Source organism: Gymnogyps californianus, chromosome 3 (assembly GCF_018139145.2).
Source record: "Gymnogyps californianus isolate 813 chromosome 3, ASM1813914v2, whole genome shotgun sequence".
Classification (NCBI taxonomy): Eukaryota; Metazoa; Chordata; class Aves; order Accipitriformes; family Cathartidae; genus Gymnogyps; species Gymnogyps californianus.
The window spans coordinates 92,890,784-92,911,538 of record NC_059473.1 but is presented as its reverse complement, the minus strand read 5'-3'; the positions used below and the strand labels follow the sequence as shown (position 1 = coordinate 92,911,538).

The following is a 20,755-nucleotide window of genomic DNA, read 5'->3' as shown; positions in this document are numbered from 1 at the left end:
GTGCAAACAGGGTCTGAATTTGCTGAAAAGAAATATAATTTATATCATTGACAATATGAAGAATCATGAGGACAATTAATTAAACATACAGACAGATTCTTCACCCAAGTTACCTTGCTGTATTAGGTGTTGCAGGTTCAATAGACTATATTTTAAAATGAAATATTATGATTTTTATAAATTATATTGTCTTAAATTACCTCTCAACTAGGCTTGAGTAATTTTATAATTCCCTGTTCATCTGGGATAATACATATGACCAATATGGGTTATTCTGTTTTCAGTATGAATAAGTCAGCATGCAGGGAGTTCTTCTCAAGCTTACTACATTCACAGCATTGATCATGTACCTTCATCAGTTTTTGCATATCCATTCAGCGAATTCCCAGGCCCAGACTGATACTCAGGAATAACAGACACTTCATATCTTGTATCTTGGATCAAGTTCTGCAGAATAGTTGATCTTTCGTTTGCTGAGACAGTCACTTGTCTCCTTTCTCCACCAGTAAGTGGTCTATATACAAGCCTGTACCGTAGGACATTACCTGGAGCTGGAGTCCAACCAACTACAAAGCTATCAGTAGTTTCATCTGTTATCCTTAAGTTTCGAGGAGCACCTTTAACTACAAAAAATATAAACATATAATTTGCAAATATTTGGTTTTAATCAAGTAGTATCTGAAATGAAACCATTCCAACCATTCTGTTAGCTCATCCAGTTTACCAAAATAACAGCTTATATTGCCCTCCCATTGTTTTAAGGTACACAAACCATTAGTCTTTTCTGAAAATTTAGGGCCAGAGTTACAATCAGCAGTGTAACAAAGTTGTCCCCAAAAGTACATTAATCCCAGTTTATACAACCGCTTCTGAAACTTACGACAGTCTGACTGTGTTTAGTGGTAACAGTAGAACTGAACTGTGTAAGGGACATTTGGGCATAGTGGGGAAATTTCTTAACACAACGAATTGCATAGGTTTCTTTGCTGTGGCCATTTGCTTCTGCACCACCTCCATTTACAGATATTTGTCAGATACACCTGACTACACACAGGCAGCTCTCCTATTTTAAAGAAATGACCAAGGTAAATGCAACAGGAAAAAAACCACCAAAACAATTCTATTTCTTTAAGTTAAATTTTCACCACAAAAAATATATTCATTGCAATATGAGTTGCATCTAATGTTTAAAAAAGGCTTCTGAATTAAGTCTCAAACTCAAAGACAAGAAATAGCTTGTTATCTCAGAAATTAAGGAAAAACTGTGGTGAATCATTTAAGCTAGCCTACTCCTTGACAAAAGATATAGCAGCTTAGGTCATTTCGTATGAACGCAGTGAGCACACCAAAGAAAGACTTGACTCTTCCAACACACATTAAGATCTACTGTACTGCAAGTTGCCTAGCAGTATGTAGCATTGTCATTTAGGCAAAAAAAGTTTTGGGTTTTGTTGTTTACTATCTAAAGTATAATTCAGCTGGAAAATTATATGCCAAAAGCATTGTTCTTCAGTGTTAAATTACAGACCTGTTAAGAGTGGAGCAATTAATAATCCTAGTTTTAAAGAAATGAACTTGTTTTCTACTAATCAGAAACACAATACTCAATTTCAAATTCTTTAAAAGCCTGAAACCAAAGTTAGTTGCCAAGAAAACTGTCTGGCCTAAATTGATAGCTGGATCTGCATGGGTTGCTGCTGATGTTTACATGATTGCAGAACTCTGCCTTCTCAGACATGTTGGGATTTCATCAGATCAAGATGCTGACAATTATTTAAGGCAGCATCAGTTACAACATGGGAACACTGATTATTTTTATTAAAGTTGTTCCTTCTCTTGTCCCTTACGCTCACAAGCTACATATTCTATCAGCCAAGAGTTTGTCTGTTTTCCTAAGGGAAAGTTATGTGTGGCCAAAACATTCTGACTGGTACAGTCATGGAAATATGCACACCAACAGTGAAACCTGTATCTTCCAAACTTAACATCCAAACTAAGCTGTTTTATAAGTGTGTATTTCTATCAGTCCTCAGAGGAAAGAGCAATTAACAAATTTCCATGCTGTTTCTTTTGCTCCCTTGGAACCATTTACGTCACCAAAGGTCACAAATGACAGCATGGAATAATGAAAAAGAGTGGATCAATATTTTTAAAAGCATGATTTAGACTAGACTGCTTATTCAACTACTGGAATAAAAAATCAAATTTACTGTCATCCTTCTCCTTTAAATCAGTGAAAATACATCATGGCAACTCTATCAAGAAAAAGTACAGCTACCACGCTTAAATTTACAGTCATTGATCACATAAACTCACACTGACATCAATGGAAGTTTTGAATCAGTAAGAGTTATTGGATCAGACCCATGAAGTTCTGATGAGAAACAGCTGACCAAAAACTCAGCCCTCTTTAAGTCTATGGTATATAAAACAGAATTTCTATTAATGTAAGTTAGATGTAGACACAGCAAATTGCATAGGTACATGCTTGACTTTAAATGCATTAAAGTCAACATGCATTCCTGCATCAGCATCATAATTATTAAATAGAATAGAGCAGAATAGTTCAGTTGGAAGGGACCTACAACAATCATCTAGTCCAACTTAAGTGTATATTAAGATTAATACATGCCAATGAATTTATTATTGACAACACACCACTTCATTCAAAAATAGGCCACCGCAGAGAAACACAGCATCCATCCAACTTTCAGGGAAAATAAAATCCAATCTTAACAGCTTAATGTTGGCCTATTATTGGAATTTTATATCTTTACTAAATGCATTGAGAGACAATAATGTTCATTCTCGTCCTGCATACCAGTACAGCTTCTCAGCCTTAGCTGGCTGTTCCCCATACATCCATTCTCTCAAAGCAAACTTATTTGAACATATGACTCTTTTGTGTCTGAGAACAATGGGAAGCCTACCTTCTAAGGTGGTTTCCTCTCCATCCAAGGGAGGGCCATCACCATCTTCATATTCAGAAATCACACTGACTGCGTAAGTAGTTTCAGGTAGCAAATTGGTGAGAACTGAGCTTGTACTTGAAGCTGGTACTGAAACAATGAATTCATCTCCACCAACTGCTACTTTATATTTAATGAGATAGGACAAAACCTCAGATCCAGCTGGAGACCAGCTCACTTTGAAACTGTCAGATGTTACATCAGAAAAGACCATATTCTTTGCAGGTACGTAAGCTGTATGGAAATAAAAATGCACAGATGAGGCATACTTTCTAGAATATTTTTTAACACAAAATGTCTAAAATAAATGAAAAATGTCCCTCAATAATTTGATTTATTCTAATTGAACAGATATTTTGTTGCACATGCAACAGTGTTTGTTTTCTATACTTGCTTATAACTATCAAATTTGATGAAGATCATATCTAGGTTGTCTCAAATTATACGACAATAAGTAGAAGCACCAACTCAGTGATTTCTAGATCAAATGAGAACAGTCCATCTAAAAAAATGTACTTATGAAAACTTAAGTTAGAATCTGACGATCAAGTTGGGTTCCCTCTTTCATATGTCCCATGAACAGCAATAACATTAAGCCCTCAATGGGAACAAAGAATCCTTGGGTTTTTTCAGATCTAGATTAGAAATAGGACAAAATAAATCCCAGTATTTTTTCAGGAATGGAGTCCAAGGGGAAACAAGGAACTTGACATGAGGCACAAACACAAACCTGACATCCTGGGCTTGTTTTGGTTGGCCTAGTCAGCCTAACAGTGGGGATGTTAAGACTGCGTGAGCCCTCTAAAACAAAGGCTGCTTTGCTGGTTTGTTCCTCAAAGCTATCCTGAAACAAAAGGCTTATTTTTAAAGAGAGTGGGGTTTTCAATACTGGGGACTATTCAACGTTAGTGTTCTACTAAACATAAGTAGGGACACTGAGGGTGCAACTAATCATAAATAACTTCAGCTGACCAAAAGTTGGTCATTTAGAAATCTTTAAAATATTAAACATTATCCAAGCTCGCCAACTTTGGATGCATGAGAAGAGTTTCATGTGCTACTTCATTTCAGTCTTTACAGTTAGATTGAGATTAATATCACCTAGCATCTGCTGTCTCAAATTGTCTTGTCTAAGCCCATTTCAGAGGGCCATTCATTTTACCCTAAAAATTAAGCAAATCACCCTCTGGAGGTGTCGGCATTGCTCCATTGCTTTTGAAATTCTAAAAGACAAGCTTAGACTAGCTACCTCATTTTGGATAGCTAAAGAAGAATGGCCTTAGTAAGTAACTGTTTTACTCAAGACATAGCGTGTAAAAGCAGAGCACATCCACTAAGGTCATTCCAGATAGACACACACTTTAATAGCTTTCTAGATACCTAGGAGAGGAGGGAAAAAAATATTTCTCCAATAATTTTTTCATCTCCATTTCTCCATTAATTTCCCCCATTGCTTTTAATATGTTTGAAAATGAGAACCAAATCCTCAGTTATTAAAATTATCATTTGTATATGGACAGTTTCATCAATATCAATTCTTTAGGTAACTACAAGCACAAAACATTGGTTCAGATCTTTTTTCATTGCATTTTCTACATTTCTCTAAGTAATAGTAGTTACTTACATTTTTTCCTTATAGCAGCCAGTTCCTGCTCAATCCGTAGGCAGACAGACTGTGTAAGTTCAAATGATATTCTTTGAAAAGCATCAAAATCTTCCACTGTGTAAACGTGGGTTTCAGCAGGAGGTGACGCAATTGCTTCTAATTCTGTACGCACTGCATCCTTCACACCAACTGCAAATATTTCTACATCTGCATCCCTCAGCTTTATTGCAGGTTCTTTAAAAGCATCTGATGATTTTCCATCAGTAATAAGAATCATGACTCTCGGCACATTTGGTCTCGATCCTTTGCTGGTAACAAATACTTTCTCCCTCACATATGTCATCGCTTTGCCTGTGTTGGTAGATCCACCTCTGTAGGGGAAGGTGTTAATAGCCTGAATTATGTCTTCCACTCTGTTGTATCTGTTCAAAGAAAACTCCATATGGGGATCTCTGCTGTACTGGACAAGACTTATCTGTACTTTTCGAGGCGATATCTCAAAGCTTTTAACTAACACTTCCAAAAAGGCTCTTACTTTAACAAAATTGGCGATACCAATGCTGTAGGAACCATCCACTAAAAACACAACATCAGCTTTTACATCCACACCACGTGAGCACTCTGTAAAGAAAAAGAATCACCACTATAAACAGATATTCAATAGCCACAGCATTACAATTGCATCTGCAGTCCATGTATCATACCTGGCTGCTTATAAAGAAAATAACCATGCCAAGTAAAGGTGTTTCTCATAAATAATAAAGGTATGATATTAAAACAAGCATCAGAGGTTTAAACAACAAAAAGCTACTGTGTGAAAATAACATAGTAGCTCCTAACTCACCCACTTGAACTTTTACTTGTTGTGTTTTTTCCATTATCGTTATTGGCTCACTGGGGGTCAGTCCTTTCATTGCATAAACATTAATTTGATACTCTGTGTCTGGAGAGAGATCTTTAACATTCAGAGCAGTAGTCTGAGGACCCACACTCAGTACATGTTGTTTTCCACCAGCTATCATTGGAATGAACTGCAACCGATAGCCAGTTATTTGGCTTGTGGATGGATCCCAAGTGATCCTAACAGATTTTGAGGAGATCTGAGTGGCCACCAGATTTGAAGGAGGCTCCACCACTGAAAGAAATCAAAAGCAAACCCAAAATATTAATTACAATTATAAACAGATTTTCTTCCACATTTTTGTTTCTGGAATAAATTCAGTCATCTTTGCTTAATCTTTATTAAAAATTACCTTTTTTTTTTTCTTAGCATAAATAAACACAAGTGAATTACAGGACAGTCCAAATGAGGCATCAGTGAGAGGGTAGAAATATGAACAATACATTTGTGGTCCCCCAAGTGTAGCAGAAGTTCCAGGAGAAATGCTGCCTTGCTTTAATACTGTTTCAGCCAGAAGTGAAAGCTACACCCACAGAAACACAGTAGGGAGTGTGAACAAATGCGGACCTGAGCACTATGACAGTGGAGTCTTCTCTGCTGCCATTTTGGTCAAAGAATAACTAGTTACTTAGAATCTTACAGGGCCAGAAAGCTGCAATGATACAGCTTGACGTCTGTGTTTTCTCAGCATTCTCCAGTTTTCATTCCTTGGTTCTTAACCTATTACATATTCTGCTCCTTCACCAAGCAGTTTTTTTCCCTTTAGTACATTTTTGCACAGAAGCGATGCCTGTGTCCAAATTGACTGCATGAGACTCGGATAACTGCACATCATTGTGTTGCCCTTGAAATTATGGAATAATGGAGCTATTCCAAATCTACTACACCACATGTTCTGTTCTCCTGCATTTAAATACACAGACCTGAGACCTGTTTTCCACACTTGCTAAATGAGGCAATGGATCAAACTCCAGAAATAAAGCAAAGGAAGTAGGGATAGCCCCTTAAATATGCATCAGAATAAACTGAAGTCAATAAATACATTTATATAAAGTACCTCACCTTCTTCTCCACTAACCAGTTCACCTAGTTGTTCATCAACACCGGAGCACACTTGCAAGATAATTTCATTCTGTATATCCACAATTCCATCAAAATTAGCCACATTGAACACATGCTTCAGTGAAGGCTGAGATGCAATTAGCTTGAGTTCCTTTGCATCTGCTGCTTTAATTCCTAGAAGTTGCAATAGACAGGACTGGGTTAAGTGGCCATAAAATACAGACACCTGTGAATGTATTCGTAAAGTATCAGAACATCCTGGGGTAAAGCTGAGTTTAATTCAGTTCTGTCTTCTGTCTATAAATAATCAAACTACAAAATAATGATGAATGCAATGAGGTGACATACTCCATTTTCAATCTGAGAAAATAACGTGGTATCTTCAATAAGGCCAAGGTTGAAACTATGCTTGTCAGTCATCTTAATCTCCATGTAGGAGCTACAGAATTGCTGTCAAATTAACACAACTGGTATGTTTCACCCTGGAGGGCACAAATGACCCATTTCAGGGTATACACATGGAAAGAGTGGCATAGCGAAATTCTTGAAACACAGAATCTGTAAAACATTTAACTTCTTTAGGAATGCTAATCTTTCAATCATTAGAAAAACTCAACATACCCAAAGAAAAAACTTCAACTCCTATGTTGCGAAGCTCTCTTGCAGGAATTTCGACTTCATCTTGAGCTTTTCCATCCGTAATGACAATTGCTACTTTGGGAAAGCCTTTTCTTGCTCCAGCAGACTCAGTGAAGGTGTTTTGAACCAGGTAATCAATAGCCTCACCTAAAAACAACACCAGAAGTTGTGTTTTATTAGGCTTGAATGAACTAGGATTTAAAGCAAATTTAAATTTTAAAATGAAATGCTGAATAAACATGTATGTGGGAAATCTGTACCTGTCATTGTGTTGCCACCTTTGTAAGGTATCCTTTTAATTGCATCAATAAGATCACTTCTTCTGAAATACTGATTTAAATTGAACTCTGTTCTTGTATCTGAACTGTACTGAACAACTCCAACTCTCGTCTTTTCTTCCCCAATGTCAAATGCTGATACAAGGGCAACCATGAAGTCCAGAATATATATGAAGTTATTTCTCCCTACACTCCATGAACCATCTACCAGGAAAACTAAATCTGTCATTGCACTTATGGAGCATCCTGGAACACCAAAAAAACAAACAAACAAACAAACAAACAAACAAATAAACAAACCTCTGTTAGCAAATGAGCAATTGCATTCTTACAAATCAGTGAGAAATGTCTGACAGAAACTTAGTAGGTAAAAGCCAAAACAAACATATATTTAATAGATTGATATTCTTATCTGGAATGTTTTACTTGGGGAAGCATTATTCACATAAGTGAGCACCCATACAAGCCTTCTAGCTGCCATTACCAAAAGGGAACTATCATCTAGGTACTCAGTTTTGAGACACCTCTCATGCTATTCCACAAGATCTGTTATGCCACAGCAGATGAAAACTCACATACAAAACTTTTTGCAACAGTTTGATGTTATAGGAACATTTCGTTTTGTTACCACTTCTGCTTTGCATCTTTATCTCCCCGTAATAGCTGCACAGGTTCTTCCACAACGCCTTTTATCCACAGCACAATGTCTTTTGTTAATAGGACTAACATTCATGGACTTGCTCAGGTTAGTTGCATGAAATTCTGAGTTTCATTACCAACTTTGCACCTTATTCTTACAATTCGGCTATAAATTCTTTCCATCCCAGTCCCTTCCCAAGTTTTCTTAACTCTGGACAATTTTACAAGTTAACTCCGTTGCTAGGTAACACAGGAACAGAGTTTAACTTTATGGGGCCCTAGAGCTAGACCTCACTTATCTCTAAAATGTCAGATAAGTTGAAAGACAAAACATCTTACTTTGTAATTGAGCTTCAACCTTCTTTTCCTCTGGTATCCCTGGACCACCTGTCTGAACTGCACAAAGCACAACATAGAGAGAATTAATGGACGAAATCAGGTTAAATTTGTAAACATCAAAAAAAGCGTGTAGGCAATTAGAGACATATCTGACAAGCCTCAGAACGTGAAAACATAAATGCAAGTTCTGAATACAACACCTGTACTTACAGATTTAACAACATAGCATTCAGGGCAACACAAAATACAGAAAATATAAATAATTAAGAATCCTCTGTATTTGTACATCTTGTACAGTAATTTCCTGAAAATTAACTGCAACACCCCTGGATGAAATACCAATATAACCCCTCTCTAGCACATAGGGGAACTCATGATAAGCAATTTTCCCATGGTTGTTTGGGAAGCCTGAGACATGCAACAAAATGTGTCACAGAAGATAGTTTGCTGTGCTTAACATTTTTGTTTAATTAAATTTAATTTATGCTTTATTAATTATTAAATATAAATTATAAAAATTTAAATTCCATATTTTATTATGCGTATAGATATATTGTGTCACATTTTATTGTTTGATGAAGGTAGTTAGCTTTTTTTCCCCCCCACACATAGGAAGCCAGTTGGATTCATTCATTACTGAGGTCAATGAGAGTCTTCCCCTTGACTTCAGCAGACGCAGTTTATAGGAAGTAGGTTTAGCTCAAAAGAACCCGTGGCCTCCTGCAAAGAATTCTATAGGGGTTGTCAGACACAATATATCCATGTTAGTCTCCTCTTATGTCTTGCAAATTCTCTCGCAAATTCTCTCTGCTTCTACTAGGAATTATGCTTAATGGAAAAAGGCTGTTCAGACAGCTACATCTGATCAGAGTTTAGGTACGTGGCAATTTTGTTGAGGAACTGGAATAAAGCCAAGTTTTGTGAATGACCACTCAGTTATCTTACTTGGTTTTCTAATTGTATTACAGGTACTTACTTGTCAGTTGGCCAAAAACAGGTAGACTCTCCTCTCTTTCATCGTATGAAGCTATTGATACAATATATTCTGTATCAGGTATAAGATCTGATAAGACAGTTTGGGTAGTGCTAGGTGAAAGAGTAAATTCTTTAGTAGGCCCATCTGCAATAAATATATAAAACAGTTAATGCAGCCTTTAAATCCCATAATATCAATGACAAGTTGATAAAAAAAAAAAGCAACAGAGAATAATCTATCCAAAATCCAATGATAATTTTAGAATCATCCACTTTCTTTTTTCCTGCAGTATGAATTTTGAAACCGGAAACTTCAAACTAACCTGTTTTCAATAGTGAACAAAATTACTGAAGTGTTTAATAAATTCCAGGAAATTTGAAACTTAAAATGCACATACAAAATGTACTATCATCTAACAAATCATGGTCCAGTTCTGATTCATTATCACTTTTACACTGATTACTTCTCAAAGTGAAATAGAATAATGGGTGTCTTACACAGCCATTATCAGGAAGTTATATGACATCACTGCATCATTACCTGACACATGCAATATTTCCTCTGGAAGAAGTACTTGAATGAAGTACAATACAATTCTCTAACTTTAAGGTAAAAGCATAGAAGAGGAGCAGAGTGATGATTCTACCTTCTTTTTGCTCGTTGTAAAGGCAAGGCGTCCGAAACTTATTACTTGCAGTCCCCAAAGGGTAAAGGTTATGGTAAGAAAAACTCTAACTTGGAACAATCACTACTCCTTCCTGTATGCCCTTTGCTGCTACCCAGTCTTGATCACAAATTTCAGAAAGATGTTAATAGCTACTCTCATACCTAAGTTAGACAAAAGTGAAAATAAACCCAAGTTTTCAAAAAATGTAATGACATAACAAAATTTTACAGAACTCACCATTTGTTGGCACCACAGTTATCCTGTAACCCACTATTGCATCTGGTGGCCTTCTCCATGACATTTGAACATTATGTTCATCTATAATTGTAAAATTCAAGTCTGACGGTGGATTAACTGCAAAAGATTTATACCAGGTGGATGTTTAAAAGTTTGAACAAGCTTTGGCAAATGAATAAATAAAATAATGTTGAGCAAAGCTTACTAAAATTGTCTTTGCATAAATTTGTTTCCAACAAATATAAAGATATGTTGTTGGAAAAAGAGTAAAATAAAAGCTGACAAAATATGACAAAACATCAAAGAGTATACGCATTACAGAGGACAGCACAGAACATATGTTTCTTGAGTTGCCAAGACATTCAAGAATGGCCAGCAAAATCAAGCACAATAGAAAACACATTTGGATACATGTACAATGAGTTCACAGATAATCACCACATATGCAAACATTTCACATAACAATTAAAGGAAATTTTTTTACATGCTGGGTGCAATCCGTACAAGCATGCCAAATCACAACCTGCTTACAATATCATGAGATCATTCAGGACATTGAGAATACAGTACTCTTCTTAATTAGACGTCAAAGAATTGATCAGCTTTTTAATATAGTCTCTGCATAGTCATATTTCTTATCAATTTCACTGAATCTAGAAACTTGGCAGAGAAAAAAATATTTTGAAGAATACAGGAAAAGATTGGGCATTTACTGTTCAGTAAAACAATTTCTGTTAGGGTCTAGATACAAATATACATGTAAAATGTATATCAGTAATAATGATATACTGATGTATCATTTTATTTCAAAATATGGAGAGCTCCACCCCTTTGTTCCTAGAAGCCACTAAAGTGACATACTTTGCATATGGCTGCAAAGGATTCAGGAACTAAGGGGATAAAAAATGGGGTTAGTAATGGTTGCAATTTGCTGAAATATTTGAGCTGATGCAAAAGTTCACAAAAATAAGATTCTACCTGTTTACACCAGATTGCTGTACAATTTCAAAGGTGTAAACTATTGTTTTCATGTTCCCTTTGCAGCAGGTGTACCCATACTAGTAGTGGCATTTTAACATAAAATGCCAGTATGGTTCCAAACAACACAATGGTTAATTATGAAAAGACAACATCAAAGTATATTTATGGACATTTATTTTACAGAATCTATAGAAAACAGCAAAGAGGGCACCAGTGATCTGAACAAATGACTGCAAATAAAACTTGTAGGAGCTGATGACAGAAGTAACTGAACAGTACAGAAAGAAATACGCTATTTTGCAGCATCATGCATATGTAAATGAAATGTTGATTATTATTTTTTTAGCTTCCCACGATGGACAAAAGCCTCCATGTACAAGGTTCATTACACAAAGACGTTTCATAAATATTTTATAATGATATTCTCTTTGTAAAATTGTCATGCTTATTCATGCAGTATTTTACTGACTCACTGTCAGTGCATGGTAGGTGTATTATATATTATTGTTTAAATAGGTCTACAAAGTAAGATTAGATTCAGCCATACTTTCCTTAACTACTTGTGAGACCGTTTTGCAGGCATTTTTAATAGAGAGATCTTCTCTGTTTCATGGAAGATCTCCATCATATGTCAGATTTTGTTTCAGGTTTGAATGTAATTTAAAGAGCAGATAAAGAAATAAATGCTAGAACGTATACTTATGAAAAAACACTGTCCAATTGCAATAAGTAATATTGAGCTCAAAAAAACTGGCAACAAATTGTGTAGGCATTTTTTTTCTTTTTAATTTACTGTCATTTCCAACCATAGGATAATATGGCTTTGTAATACTGATACAATAGATACACTAGTACTGAAGTAATTGTTATTTTTCCTATTGTCCATACACAGGCAGTGAGATTAGACTATTAACCTACATGCATAGTTTATTCATCATTCGGTTTATGAGTATCACAATGCTAGAGACAGCAGGGTAGTTACTTAGTATCAAAATCATGCAACGCGTGTTAATAGTAAAAGACATTTAGGTGATAAGAATATCATTATAAAATATTGTTTCAGTAGCAATGGCTCAGGACAAATTTAATGCAAAGGCAGAGACAACTGACCTGAGCATGCTTTTAAAAAAAATTCAGTACATGGAAAAAATAGCGCCACCAACCTTGCAAGTAAATTGGCATGTTGCAGGAGAGACTTTAGGCTTTAACTGCTGAAGGACAGCAGCAGCCCAACTTGTTGATATCCAAATGACCGGATTCCAGATAAACTGAAAAAACTGACTGTGAGGAAAAGTCTTTAACATTTTAAAGGATTTTAATCTGTTTTATGAAAATTCAGATATGGATCTTGGCAGGTAACAAGAATAGTACATCAATACATAAGTGACGTATCCGTTCATCCAGGTGTTCACAGACTTTTAGAGCAATGGCGTTGCAGGGGACCTCAGAAAGTCCCCCCGTCCATCCCACGGCCAAGACACAATCAGCTGCCCCATGTCATTCCTGACATGTTCGCTCAGATCATTCTTAAAGACCTCCACTGTTGGCAAGACTGCCAGCTTCCCACAGAAATTACTCCAACGCCTCACTCCCTTTATCATCATAAAGTTATTCCCGACACCTAACCCCAGTCTTCATTGCTGCACTTTAAATCCGTTCATTCTCAACCTGTGGCTGGCTTATCAAACTCAAGCACTGAATATTTATCCCACTGAAATCCAAAAAGGAATCTCGCCTGAGTGAAAAAAAGCCAGTTTGGATCCAATGTCATCAAAATGTCTTCCAGATGGCCTGTGAGCTTTTGATACTCAAACAGAAGCTCCAAAACATCCATGGACCTTCACATGGGTCAGATTTCACCCATGTGAAACCGGCTGTGGAGTGAAGACCAAACCATGGTCATATGACTGAGAGCAGTAAGTCGATCTGAAGTACAACAAAATGTTTAGATGATAAAAACCTTATTGCGATAACCAAACAGGGCAACTGTTATTCCACCTTATTAAAATTCTTCTTCCGGAATGGAATTCACCAGTGGAAAAATAATACATCTGCAATACGGAATCAGACCAGACTTCTAGGAACAAAATGTCCCTGGTTGTGGCAGGAGTTGGTCCCATTACAAGGACAAACCTTAAAACTCCACTCTACAAGTCTTTCGTGTTAGCACAGCTTTACTCATGCAAGCAGTCTTGATGTCAGGCTACTTGCGTAAGTGAAGTTGCACCTATGCTTACAGTGTAGTGACACTGCTGATCAGTCTGATCCTATGTCCGTCAAAATCCATACCAAACCTCTCACTGACTTGCCAAGGTACAGGATCGTGATCGTAACATGTGATGGTATTATAGTATTGCCTTAATACAGTTATTCCACTGTTGATGCACAGAAATGTATGGCTCCCCTACAGGTTTCCAGCATAGTAAAAAAATACCGTGCTGTATGACAACAATGTTTACACAGTGTTAAATTTCCACTACTCTTAGAACTATGATATAACTTCCTCGATCAGATATCCTATCTTATGCACCACAAAAGAAAAAAAAAATTAGACATAATATACTTAATTCATCGCCACTCCTTGTGTTATATACGTGTATAATAACAGTATATTTTCTGAAACAAAAAATATAGCGCAAGGGATCTTTCTCATGCTATGTATGTCTTATACTAGCTTGTATTACTTAACAGATAATACAAACCTAATATACAAAAGTCTACAGCTTTTTACAGATAACACGATGTGACTGCTAGAGGATCCCAATGAATATCTTAACAAGACAGACGTAAAATGTAATCAGAAGATCAACCAATTTAAATCTAGAACCAGACTTAAAAGAGATATACCTTGGAATTAGCGGCCATCCACAATCCCTATGTGAAACAAAATCTGTAATTCCATCACCGGAAAAGACTCACTATAATTAGCATGTGAAATAACATGTTAGCCCATGTTAAAATAACATACAGGCCACAGAAGCTGCAGAATAAGCCCAGCCTTGTTCTCACTGAGATAAGCCCTGCTGAGGCTGGAAGAGGCCAAAACTCCTCATTTACTATTTTCTTCATAAATGGCATGGATTTGACACAACTAACTAGATCACAACCCCCGTCAATCTCCTTTGAAGTCAGTGTTGCCAATGTGAATGGGAGAAAGAACAAGCTATAGCCTGGAAATGTAGTAAAGAGCAGCTTCTCAGCCTTGTTAGATATTCATTGCCAATCACAACACAGAAACATTGCCACCTGTATGTTTGCATTTTTTTTTATTTTATACATGTATATGAAATGTCTTCAAAATACAAGATATATAGCTCATAAGTGTATTTTGAAAAAAATCTTTTAAATATATATACCTATACATATAAAGATGTATGTAACTAAACATAATTGCATATATATACACACACTGCATGCATGAGTACCAAATTTTACATGTGTTTGTGCATATATATGTATGTGCATGTGTGTGTATGTATGTACGCACACACGTACACTTTGCTTCTAATTAGCAGTAGGAAAAACAGGGAGTTATAGTCACCTTCATGTATATACAAATTTCAATTTCACACATCAGTCTACATCGTTCTCTCTTTAGGAACTTGGAAATCAACAGCTAGTTTCTCGAAAGATAGAAATCAGACGTCAAAAGGTAATAAAATAATGGTCCCACCAACCAGTTCCAAAGCTGAATAGGTGGTTAACTTCAAAAGTTTCAGCTATCCCGGATCACCTCTAAACCATTCAGTCAATGAAAATTAATGTACTCAACACAAGGTTTATTACATGGGAAACTTTCTAATCCTCTGTAACTGCTGTGCTGCAATTATTTGTCACTTACTATATTGCATGTCCTGGAGACAGATTTTTAACCTGACAAACCTTTTTCTGCACTACACAAAGGTCCCACGCTTGGCTCAGTGCTGCCCTCCTTCCCTACCTCTAGCCTAGAAAACAGACTTTTCTAGGTCTGAACCAGTTCCTGAAACATTGAAAAGTCAGCACCTTCACATGCTCAGTGAGGTCACACAGAACCAATGATTTCCTTATTCCTTTCCTGTGCCTTTGAAAATCCCTCTGTATTAGGAAATGCAACACACTACACAAGCCATGACATCATCACAGCATTACCTTGAGATTATAACTAACAGGTTATTCACATACTAATCTACTTGGCTTAACTATGACTAAAATAACGAGAAAAATTCTTATCTAGTGAAAGGACATAGATTTCCCCCTGGCTCTTTGTGATCACAGATGGAAAAAATACTGTGACAGAAAGAAATCTTGACACGAGGATACCCAGGGAATGCACTGGAGTATTGCAGTGCTGGACTAAAAAGGCAAGAAACAACTTAAACAGAGCATAAAATATAGCATCACGCACAAGAAGTTTAAGCAGAGAGAGAGATGTCAGAAGGATTGCAAAATAACAAGAAAAATTTCACTGTAAAAGAAAAGAGCAAAAATGCTGAGCATGAAAACAGATTTGCTTCCTCGTCCAGAGCAAACAAACAACTTCCGCAGTGAAATGACATGAATGCATTTAGACTATATGTTGTTTTTACCCCCTCTACTGCTACAGTGATTGTCCGACTAGAAACCCCTGCATTGCTGTATCTCTGTAGAAAAGCTCTAACACCATTACTGCAGCTCACTGCCTTGCCAACAGCAACAGAGCACGGCTCTCACGAAGCACTCGCAGAGCAGCTGTGATGCTGATGAAGAACCAGTTTCATCCTGGAAGATTTAGGAATCTATGAACAGCAGTATCAGATAAACACCAGATCTACTCTCAGGGGAGACTGAAAAATGAAAGCTGAAGGAAGGCAGAAAAATAGAACTAAGCTTTTCCTTCCCTCTGCTTTCACTCTGTCTTCCCACCCCATATCAACAATCTTTACCACATGAAATAGCTCTCTCCCTTATCCTCCTCTCACTTTTTCATCCCACCAAGTGTCTACCCACACCTCAGGGAAAGAAAATTCAAACTGCGTCTCTTGTGAACACCACAGGGAGAGCCAAAGGAACAAAAAAAAAAAAAAGAGATAGGACCGGCTGGTGGGAGGAGAGCTTTGCCGCAATGTGATCTGGAAGTTGGAAAAATAGATTGAAGGACAAATGTCCACAGGACAAAGTCAGTTCAGCAGACAGGATTTAAGTTGTAATGGTACCAGAACTGAAGTAAATAAGATTCAACATGCATTTTACAAGATGATGCAAAATTGAAGCACAAAATTAAAACAGTGCAGAAGGATGACCGGTATAGTGCAAACAAAAAACACACTGCAAAAAGCTCTACGAAAGCAGTTCCCATCAGCGCAATTCCTAAGGTACTCCTAGCTTTGAACTTCCATTTTCAGCACCACTATTTCTCACTCCATTTTCAGCACCACTATTTCTCACTGCACTTCCTACTGAAGACACTTTTCTGCTCTTACTTCAAAACTCTGGAGCTAGGAGAAGTTTCTCGTAGAAACCTGATCACTGTAAACTAGGTATTTTATTTAATACACATTTCTGAATGCAGAGTAATGTAAGTCCTGTCCAGGACCACTCTACAACTCACAAGATCAGGCTTTGTCCGCTCTTTTGCTTAGCAATGGCACATCCTTCAACATGCGATCTAAACAAGCTTGGCCAGCTTGTCTGGCAATGCATCTAGTTTCGCTGTTATGAAATAACTGTGTGCTTCTCCAAATACATTTTTGTAGTTGTCATTAACAGTACTCAAGCTACGACTGGTTTAGTCCACACTATAGCTAAATAAAACACCTTTGCATACATTTTGAAACAACCTACTCCATACGTGTAATCAGTGGTGCATGACAGCAGCAACATTACTCCAGCTCTGAGTGAGCTCCCTCCTAAGATGGGGAAGAATGCACAAATACATCCACTCCCTTCCTCCATCAAAACTGTACGCTTTCTCTGCTTTCTCTGGCACAGCGGTCCTGCATTTCAAATGCAACTCTGAAATGACTTCATATGACCTTTTTCGGTTCCTCAGCCAACAACAACGCAGCGCGAGAGGGAGGCAGCAGGCTGATTCTCTCCTAGGGTGACCAGATGTTACACTACTGGCAGAAATGTCATCTTTTTCCAGAAAGCCAGTGTACTTTACATCTGTGTGCCCCAAGCAAGCACTGCTGCTGGGGAAGCAAACGCCCCAGAGGCATCTCTGACATGCCATGCTTTTAGGAGCCATCAGCCAAGGTGACCAGGTCCAGACACAGGAGCTTGTGGCAGGCCACGATCAGAGAATCTGTTTCAGCTCAATACAGAAAGAGAAGGAAGCAGAAGAAAATGAATTATCAGATGCTGGCTTCTGGTTTTTTCCACCCAGCAGTTTGGTTCACCCTACGATGGAGTCAGGTCCTGGAGGTCAGATCAAGTCATTTCAGTGCAGGATGTTCAGCATCTCTATTTCCCCTGGCAGCCACTGCTGGCAGAAATCCCGTTACTACGACCAAAGCCATGCAGCTCACACAGAGGGTGACAGGGGAGGCTGCCCCCACACTTGCTGTTAATCTGCCGGGGAAGCAAATGTACCAGGGCCAGGCCATTTTGAGCCATGCTGTGGCAAGTGTGGTGGCCATGATGGGTCTCCCCAGGTCTTCATCCCTGCAGCTGGAGGCAGGACATTGCCATGGGCTGACAGGGACCTCAACCTCCAGAGAGACTGGGTCGGGGCCCTGCAAGGAGGAGGAGAAGGAGAAGAAAGGCCTCTTTGGGGGTGACGGCGCTACATGCATTCCAGAGCCTTGGGGCCCCGGCCACCACAGCAAGGCCTGGCCCAGGCCCAGCCACCCTTCAGTGGTGCCCAGGACGTATGTCATGGCGGCGGCAGCATCTCCCCAGGGGTGTCCCCCATGTCAGATCCACCATGGAGGCCTAAGCGTCCCCGAGGGAGGGTCCAGCCACCCCAGGGCTCAGCCGGGGGTCGCCCCGCCAAGCAGGGGAGGCCAGTGCACCGGCAGGCCGGCGGGGCGGAGGCGAGGGATCCGGCCCGGACAAAACACACAGGCGCAGAGAGCCAGACTCTGTTGGAACATTTTATTTCAAAGCTGCGGATTGTCAGGTGGTGGGTTTTTCGTTTCCTCTCTCAACATAACTAAACGAGACTCTACAGCCCAGAGTCCAGCCATTCTCGGTCCGTCAGCAGGGCAGCACCGCAGGCCCCGGCCGTGCCGGCCTGCCCGCTGGCGGCGGCAGTGGCAGCAGGCTCCTCGGGGCGCTGCGCTTGGGCGGCCGTGCCGGCCGGCCCGTATCCTGTCTGTGGGGCGGTGTGGACAGCACACCAGAGAGACAGAGAGAGGGAGCTACGGTCCGGCTGACTAGCCGGGAGAAACAGAGCACAGAAGGAGCTGGGCAAGGAAGGAGAGGCGTTTCTCTGAAGGAGAGAAAGAGAGAAGGCAAAGTAGTTACACTCAAAAACGGAGAGGGAGAGAGCCGGTAGCTCAAGGCTGGTTGGGAGGTTTGCTGGTCAGCGGGGCACGAGGGGCAAGGGGGCAGGGAGGGGAAGGTTACCTTCAGCCTCGATGGAGGAGAGGAGGGCGGCTGCACACAGAGCAGCGACTGCCGAGCACAGCGCTGTCTTCATTTCTGCCCTTTCAGATCACAACAACATGAATGAATCTGCAGTGATGGGGGGGGGGGGGGGAAGGGAGAAAGGAGAAGGAAATGATACGCGTGGATTAGAGGACTGCGTGGGTGTATTCATGAAACACAAAAAAGACGAACCGTGGATTTCACTTTGTTCCTTTATCCCCAGCTCCCACCCACGGGACCAGGTTGAAACCTCTAGACTTGAAAGCCGTCCAAGACGATGACAGATCTGCATGACTAACCAGAGAGTCTCGTCTCGCAATAATGTGCCTTTTGTTGCTGAACCCTTTCCAATCACGGTAAGCACACATGGCTTTAACCTAGTTGGGGTTAATTTGATCAGGGAAGCACGGTGAAGATCCGTGCCTCCGCACGGGCAGGAGCCAGGAGGAAGCTCCATGACTTCATCGCCGAGTGTGATGATAGCTAATTCAGAGGTCATTCCTGCCTTGGATCAAATAAATGTCTCTTTCAGCTGGGGATTTTATTCGGCTCCTTTTTCATAACTGTTGAAGCACTTAGTTAGCTGTGTTTTAGTGGTCTCAAGGCAGTTTGGAAACTGTAATAAAACTTTTTTTGAGGGGTTCTGCCTACAAATGTGTTATTCTTCATTTCTTAAAGGTCTGAAATAGTTTATACAGAAGTGTGTGTAACACACAACTGAAACCTGACACATCTGTCTAGCCATGATGTTTCAACATCTGATAATTCATTTACATGTCCTGAGAGAAAACAGATTTAAAATACACTATAAAAAGCAGGCAGGCAAAAAAGTCTCGCAAGCACTGCAGGTTGTCTAGCAAATAGGTGGGATTAGGCCAAGTTAGTGGTTCCTAATTGCAAGCAGCTATACCTTCGTAACTATATGCTCTAGGTCACATCAAATTACTCCCAATTACTCCAGCAAAACTTCCAAATTATTTCCTTGTCTAAGTAAAGGCTAATATGAACAGTCCTTATCGCATATGCATATAAGTGTTTCTAAAGTTCGGGTTTTTCTGTCTCGGGAAGTAGGGGAGGGGTAATTTGTTTGAATAAAGTCATAAATGCATCATATATCATTAGGCTGGAGGAAAGAGAATTCCAAAAGCAATTAGGCAACAGATTTTATCGGGAAGGTGCCAAGAGCAAAACAAAAGAAAAATACATAAATCATTAGTCCCCAGAAACAGATGAAGGGGAAAATAATATTCTTCTGCCATCTAGAGAACTAACCAGCAAGGCACATTTAGTGGGTAGACGCTGTGGAGTTCCAGGAATTTCCCAGTTACTGACACTGAACTTAACAGCCTTCTGCTGGGCAGCTGTATATACTTGCCTTAGCCAAATGTCTTTACTGCACATAAAAATACCAAGAGCTCGAAATAAAACTAAGCAATGGTTTCAGTCCAATGGTACCTCCAGCGGGTAAACAGAAGAGTAATATTGACCGTAATGACTCCCTGACACTAACACAAGGAAGACCAAGGTTAGCATTAAATTGTCCTGAAAGCTCCAAAATCATATCACTGCTCTGCGTGGGAAACAGCTGTCCCTGAGCACATCTACTGCATTCTGCAGCGAGTTTAAGGACAGCCTAAACTCAACGTAAACGGACATTTGTCCTGGAAATCTTGTGTGGGCTTGGACTGCCATCTTTTGATCCTTTTGAAGAGCAACAGAAATTAATCATCTCGCAAAGGCATCTAGGAATTCACTACTGCTGCAGGTCTACCGTTCCTGATAGACATTTTTCTTTCATGAAATAAAACGTCTCAGCCAAAGCATTCATTTGCCCACCTAGAAACTTTGTTTCCTTCTCGCAAACTTAGACGTGTGAAAGAAGCCTGGAGGTGGCAGAGGAAAGGTCCTCT

The 20,755-nt window shown here is 39.1% G+C and overlaps 1 protein-coding gene across 5 annotated transcripts in view; it reads right to left on the bottom strand.

Annotated features, from left to right (window-relative positions):
• The window catches only part of COL12A1 (collagen type XII alpha 1 chain), a 106,983-nt gene that overhangs the window by 85,200 nt on the left and 1,028 nt on the right, over positions 1-20,755 (bottom strand). For 4 of the 5 annotated variants that reach the window (XM_050895172.1, XM_050895174.1, XM_050895175.1 and 1 more), the window contains exons 2-12: positions 18,825-18,932; positions 10,314-10,430; positions 9,410-9,553; positions 8,434-8,490; positions 7,438-7,701; positions 7,160-7,324; positions 6,539-6,712; positions 5,420-5,710; positions 4,594-5,196; positions 2,931-3,203; positions 351-623 (exon numbers count right to left, since the gene is read on the bottom strand). In XM_050895172.1, coding sequence (XP_050751129.1) covers positions 351-623; positions 2,931-3,203; positions 4,594-5,196; positions 5,420-5,710; positions 6,539-6,712; positions 7,160-7,324; positions 7,438-7,701; positions 8,434-8,490; positions 9,410-9,553; positions 10,314-10,430; positions 18,825-18,897 — 2,434 coding nt within the window. In that variant the 5' untranslated portion in view covers positions 18,898-18,932. The remainder of the gene's footprint in view (positions 1-350; positions 624-2,930; positions 3,204-4,593; positions 5,197-5,419; positions 5,711-6,538; positions 6,713-7,159; positions 7,325-7,437; positions 7,702-8,433; positions 8,491-9,409; positions 9,554-10,313; positions 10,431-18,824; positions 18,933-20,755) is intronic. The other variant, XM_050895177.1, reaches the window with a different exon arrangement.